The 7238-nt window shown below is 36.4% G+C and overlaps 1 protein-coding gene across 1 annotated transcript in view; it reads right to left on the reverse strand.

The window, feature by feature from the left end:
- The window catches only part of LOC121385521 (macrophage mannose receptor 1-like), a 109525-nt gene that overhangs the window by 40664 nt on the left and 61623 nt on the right, over positions 1-7238 (reverse strand). The window contains exons 20-21 of the mRNA XM_041516226.1: positions 3821-3871; positions 2698-2877 (exon numbers count right to left, since the gene is read on the reverse strand). Coding sequence (XP_041372160.1) covers positions 2698-2877; positions 3821-3871 — 231 coding nt within the window. The remainder of the gene's footprint in view (positions 1-2697; positions 2878-3820; positions 3872-7238) is intronic.

Genomic DNA, 7238 nt, shown 5'->3' on the forward strand with positions numbered 1-7238 from the left:
ATTTACTCTCATCAAAATGGTCCAGTTGTTTTACTGTGATCTGTGCTCGTGTAATCAAACTGGTTTACTGTTATCAAAATGGTCTAATTGTTTTACTGTGATCTGTTTTCGTGTAATAAAAATTATCTGGGTTTTGTCTGTGATCAAACTCTTTCTCTGTGAGCATACTGGTTTACCGTGATCATGGTTTACTGCTATTTAACTATTCACTGTGATTTAACTGCATTACTGTGATTTATTTTTCTGTGATAAAACTGTTTTACTTTGATACAACTATTTAGCTGTGATTAGTTATTGTTATATAAAACACGGTATATAAACGAGAATAACATGCAAAACCTACATGGCAAGCAAACATATTTTTAGCAACATTGTTACAAACCGAACATGATTTTGCACACTTCTGCAAATGACACATTAAAAGAGATACTATGCACACAATGGTACATAAACAAACGTAGCATGCAAACTAAAATGGCAATCAAACATTTTTCTCAACAGTATCACAAACGCAATTATTTTGCAAAATATTTGCGGAACTATTACGCAAACTAAAATTGCACGCTAAAGGAGATTCAAAAGATGGTATAAAAGACATCATGCAAACTAAAAAATGGCAAGCACATTTGTGATTTTTCCCCTCGCACCCTTGAGAGGATATTTTACAATTTTTGTGCAAAGATAACAGGCCAATAAATGAGAATCCCTTGTTAAAGTAGATACAATACGCATGATACATATAAACGAAAATAGCATGCATACCTAGAATGCAAGCAAGCCTATGTTGTATGTTGGGGTTTGGGGTTTTTTTGTTCCGTGTGCTTGATTCTTGAGTATTTTTTAGGCGGCGTGGGCTTTTGTTTCTCTCATCACAATCGAAAACTCAATGAGACTAGCATGCACTTAGAAGGCAAGCAAAATCGGGTGGGTTTTTTTCTCTCAACAGCATCGCAAACTTGGCACGACTTTGCACCAATGTGATCATATTGTACAATTCTTGTGCAAATATAACTTTGGCCGATGAACGGAAATTCTTTATTAAAGGGACTTTCCTGAGTTTGCTTCAATTTTTAAGATGTTATTGACAAACAGTGACTTTTTAACGATTGTAATTACATATCAAATATATTATTCTGCATAAAACGTTAGTGGCTGTATATTAAACGTGTTTCTGGTCGTTCTAATATTTGTACTAGGTTAAATTTCATTTTATTTCCTAAAATATTATTTTTTCGTACGTACGAAATTATTTGAAGACGGTATCCAGTTTGGGCTTCTTACAAATATTACGACGACCAGAAACACATTGAATATACAGACACTGATATTCTAAACAAGAAAATATATGTAATATGTAAGTTTAATCGTAGAAATATTTTATTAGTCGGAAACATCTTACAATGCAGCAAACTCAGGAATGTCCCTTTAAAGAAGATACCGTAAACATCGTAAACGAAAATAGCATGCAGATTTAGATTACAAATAAAACTATGTAGTTGTTATTGAAGTTTTTTGAAGGGTGTGTGTTTTTTGTTGGGGTTTTCTGTTTTGTTTGGGTTGTTTTGCTGGCGGTGGGGGTGGTGATTGTTTTCCTCTCACCAGCATCGCAGACTCTATGAGATTAGCATGCACTTAGAAGGCACGAAAAATAGAGTTGGGATTATTTTTTCTCTCTCACCAGCATCGCAAACTCAATGAAACTAGCATGCATTTAGAAGGCACACAAAATCGTGTTGGGATTTTGTTTTCTCTCACCAGCATCGCAAACTCAATGACTCTATCATCATGCACATTAGAAGGCAAGCAAAATCGTGTTCTTCTCTCCCTTTTTTATCTCACCAGCATCACAAACTTGACACGATTTGGCACAGTTCTTGTGCATCCATACTGGGTTCTTGTGGCACTCTCCGCGACTGGTCCAGAGGATGCACTCGTTCGAGGTATGTTTGTCCTGACACACGACCCGACACATTCTGCACGAGGATCTACAGTTCGTTCCCATCCAGATCGGGTTCTTCGCGCACTCGCCAGAGTCCGCCCACGCCTTGCATTGTGGGCTACTGCTGTGAAGGTTCTTACATGACTCTGTGGGCCAATGCATCATGTGATCAGTACAGAGTAACTGTGTTATTTTGTATCAGGCGCAATGTCTTAGAATATATGAAGTAGTACTGTATTAGTTTGTAAAAGACGCGAAGCCCCAGCTGACGTAACAACAGATTAAAAGTGCACTATCATAAGACACCTTGCTGTTGCAGGGCAAGGACATAAGGGTGATTGAAACATCCATCGTGTTGCTGAGAGAGAGAGAGAGAGAGAGAGAGAGAGAGAGAGAGAGAGAGAGAGAGAGAGAGAGAGAGAGAGAGAGAGAGAGAGAGAGAGAGAGAAAGAGAGATAGAGACAGAGAGAAAGAGGGGGGTAAGAGAGAGACAGACAGATACACAGAGAGAGAGAGAGGCAGTCATAAAGACATACAGAGAGAGAGACAGACAGAGACAGAGACAGACAGATACATAGAGAGAGAGGCAGTCATAAAGACATACAGAGAGACAAAGACAGGGAGAGAGACAGACAGAGAGAGATACAGACATAAAGAGAGAGAGAGAGAGAGAGAGAGAGAGAGAGAGAGAGAGAGAGAGAGAGAGAGAGAGAGAGAGAGAGAGAGGCAGACAGCGAAAGGAGATATAAGTTGTTTACGTTTTGGAATTTGACTCATAAGAAAGTTGTTTTCTTCCTTGCTGTACACGCTAGCGAGGTCTCCACCATTAGCTCTGCAGTCTGCGCGAGCATCTGACCACGTGACTGGCTTGCGCACAATGAGAAAACAAGCATTGAGGTAGCTCTTCCACCCACTGTCACATCCGTACGACCATCCGGCTGCAAATAGTAATTAATACATTTCCAAACACGAGATGGACCCATTGTGGTGTTCGGCGTCTCGTCCAATGCCACACAACTGGATCCAATTTCACAAAACATCGTAAGCCTAATTTATATATATATATATATATATATATAGGAAGGAAGCGGGGAAGTGGTTGGGGGGGGGGGGGCAAGGGGCTTGTGCCCCCACTCCACACGTTGTAGCAGCAGCGAAGTTTTATATATATATATATATATATATATATATATATATATATATATATATATATATATGTATTTATATATGTTTGTGCCTCTGTGTGTGCGCCCCCCCCCCCCCCCCCCCCACACACACACACACACACTCACATACATTTTGGCGCCTTCCTAAGCCCTATGCCCGGTATAACCGCTAGTCGCAGACGTAAACTTACGATATTGTTTCGAAATTGGCCGCTATCAAATCAACGGCTGTTTTATGTGTTATTCGATTTTTTTTTTTATTAAAACGCCCCTTGCTGCTAATGTAAAAAATTTGCGGGTTTCATCTCTAGAGTATTATGTCAGATATATCAACAGTTTGATACTTGGTAGTCGATGGTTAATTAATCAATGTGATCTAGTGGTGTCTTTAAAACTAAACACTTTAAGGGAAGACTATGTGTTGGGATGATCAATCGTTTGACATCTAATCGCTCTAGTAGTGTCGGAAAACTTAACCACTTTTAACTGAAGACAGTTTGTTAAAATAAATAAATGTTTGACATCCAACAATATCAAAGGCCGTGGTATGTGCTATCCTGTCTGTGGGATGTGTGTGGGGTGTAGCGATTTTCCTCTCTAAGACTATGTCAGAATTACCAAATGTTTGACATCCAATAGACGATTATAAATAAATCAGGGTGCCCTAGTAGTGTAGTTAAACAAAACAAAATATTTACTACCGACATTAACTTACCTGGCACCGTCACCGGCGATGTTGTCACAGTCGTTGTTCCAGTGGCTGTGCCTGTGTTAAAACGTGAAAGAGAAACAACGAGTGTATTAGTATTAGTATATAAGATAGACAGACAGACAGACAGACAGACAGACAGAAAGACACTTTATTAACGTCTCACTTTATGTACATCACACATGCACACAAAATTAAACAAGCATATAAGTACATATCCATTCCTTGTGGAATTATAAGACACAGTATAGTTAAATAGTGCAAGTATTTACAGTTAAAATAAATAATAAGAATAACACTATCTGTGTATATAAAACGTTTCTACGACTTTATATAAGAGACTACACTTAGTTTGCCGTTAATGTTTTTAAAAAACAATTAACACCTAAAATTACATATTATATAACTTTAGAAACAGGTTTCAATTAAACAATCTCAAAATTCAATGGTTTAAAAAATGTTCTACGTTTCGATAGTATACAGCTAATATCCTATAAAGAATAAACAAACAAATTAACTAGCTAACAAAATTGATATTAAATATCGTTTATTGTTTATAGTATAAGTGTCTGTATAAGTATATTTGATGTGTTTATCTGACTGATCCAATGTTTAATGTTTCTGGCCATTCTCATGATTATAGAAGCACAAACTTCATTTGATTTCCTAAAATTGTGTTGTTGTTAATGTTGATGTTTTTGTGTGGGGTTTGTTTTTTGTGTTGGCAAAATGGTGTAGCCAGCATGAGGCAGATGAGGCGCTTTCCTCGTCTGGAATTTCTCCAGATTTATTTAATTTTTCCCATGACACTCATATTTGTTTTACAAGTCTGGGTTTGCCTCGGTGTTTTTCCTCTCTGGCTATGCCCCAGGTTGTTGGGTTTTTTGTCATTGTTGTTGTTCTTTTTTCTTCTTCTTTTTTTTTTTTTTTTTTTTTTTTTTTTTTTTGTTGTTGTTGTCTTTTGGACAGTTTGGACACAGCCTAAAATCTCAGGGATGGCATTTTACTGGATGATCGGAAGCTATTTACTCTTGATATTTTGTAACGTATCCTGATTTCCACAACACTAATATAAACAGAGAAATAAATAAAGGAACACTTGTAATTGAAACCACGACTGGTATATTAAATGCCGTGGTATGTGCTGTCCTGTTTGTGGGATGGTGCATATAAAATATCCCTTGTTGCTAATCGAAAAGCGTAGACAATGAAGTGGCGACAGCGAGTTTGCTCTCTCAGTATCCGTGTGGTCCTTAATCATATGTCCGATGCCATATAACCGTAAATAAAATGTGTTGAGTGTGTCGTTAAACAAACAATTTCCTTTTCTTTCCTCTGTGTAATAACAAGCACTTAGCCAACCTGAATTAATAAGAAAATATAACAGAAAAGAAAAGAAAAACAAAACAAAATATCATCAGTGGAATACAGCAAATTATGCATGTGTGTACCCTCGCTTTAATTTAGTACTGCTGGCATTTAAACATAATTAATTTCTTAAGCAGGAATTCCTGGACTTGCCCATACGATTGTACACAATAGATTGATTGCTCAGTAGTTGTAATGTATAATCGCTATAAAGATAAACAGTAGGCAAAATAAAAAGTCGGTATCCGATCAGAGCAATGTTCGAGAATTGATGTGGCATGGATTGCACAGAACACGTGGGTATAGTTGATATTTAAACTGAAATCAGAATGGACGTCCTAGTTCATGCGCGATGGTATTTTGGCTCCAAATGCAGTTTTACGTCATACTGCGGAGAATTAAAAAAAAAAAAATTGACGCACGAGGGTCAAAGTCGACGCGCATGCGCTCTGACTAGAAGCCAGAACTTTTTCTTTTTTTTAATTTTGTTCAGCCTTACCCAATTAATTTGCATATCACTGTGTCAGGCTTAGATAATGTTATATGTATAAATCTCAGATTTCACTGTGTTATTTTAGACTGATATTACTAGCGACAACGTGAGTTTCCTGTAGAAATATTCTAGATATACGAAACAGATAGGATTCAAACCATGGATTCTCTATATGAGAAGACAGTTGTCTTTCTTTCTTTGATGGATAGTTGACTGGTCTGTGTAATACATAAACATATAAACCTCCCAGTGATTGTCTATATAAAAACACAGTGTTCTTTCTTTCGCTGATGATTAGATGTAGACTGGTCTATATAGTATCTAAACCTCCCAGTGATTGTCTGTATAAAAACACAGTGTCCTTTCTTTCGCTGATGATTAGATGTAGACTGGCCTATATAGTATCTAAACATCCCAGTGATTGTCTATATAAAAACACAGTGTACTTTCTTTCACTGATGATTAGATGTAGACTGGCCTATATAGTATCTAAACATCCCAGTGATTGTCTATATAAAAACACAGTGTACTTTCTTTCACTGATGATTAGATGTAGACTGGCCTATATAGTATCTAAACATCCCAGTGATTGTCTATATAAAAACACAGTGTTCTTTCTTTCACTGATGATTAGATGTAGACTGGCCTATATAGTATCTAAACATCCCAGTGATTGTCTATATAAAAACATAGTGTTCTTTCTTTCGCTGATGATTAGATGTAGACTGGCCTATATAGTATCTAAACATCCCAGTGATTGTCTATATAAAACACACAGTGTTCTTTCTTTCGCTGATGATTGGATGTAGACTGGTCTATATAGTATCTAAACATTCCAATGGTTTGAAGTATTAGTTTTATTACAAAACAAAACAACTATGCATATGGCATGCTGTCACGAATATAGCAGTAAAATATGGGAGTGCCCTGGCTTGGCGGTGATATCTCCAAATTATTGATGGCAACCTATAATGCTTTTACGCATGTCAGTTACCAAGCGACTGTACATCCTAAAACAAACCACCGTGTGCTTCTCTCTAGTCTGAGATGTTTTCACATAGTTGTCATGGACAGATTCTAAGAAACCAAATTCAAATGCGTGTAAAAGTGAATTGTGGTTGGCAACCTAAACAAAAAATAATTCTGTGAATTGGTCGTAATTTCGTCATCGACCATCGGATGGCAGTAACTAATACACTTTCAATTACATAATCGGTTAGACGTATATGAACATAAGAAGGATTTTATTTATAAGCGCCTATTGTTGTGTTCTCAAGTTGCTATTTATATATATATATATATATATATATATATATATATATATATATATATATATATATATATATATATATATATATATATACACGCGAAAACAGACATATTGTCAACATATTTACATCAATTCCGTGACCTAAACTAGGGAAACAATTATAGTTAACATTTTCCCATACAATCGATTATGTATGGGGTTTTTAATCGATCATCTATTACAATCGATCATTGGACCATCATTATTTTATATTACAATCGATCATCGGACCATCACTATTTTCTGTTACAATC

Source organism: Gigantopelta aegis, chromosome 11 (assembly GCF_016097555.1).
Source record: "Gigantopelta aegis isolate Gae_Host chromosome 11, Gae_host_genome, whole genome shotgun sequence".
Classification (NCBI taxonomy): Eukaryota; Metazoa; Mollusca; class Gastropoda; order Neomphalida; family Peltospiridae; genus Gigantopelta; species Gigantopelta aegis.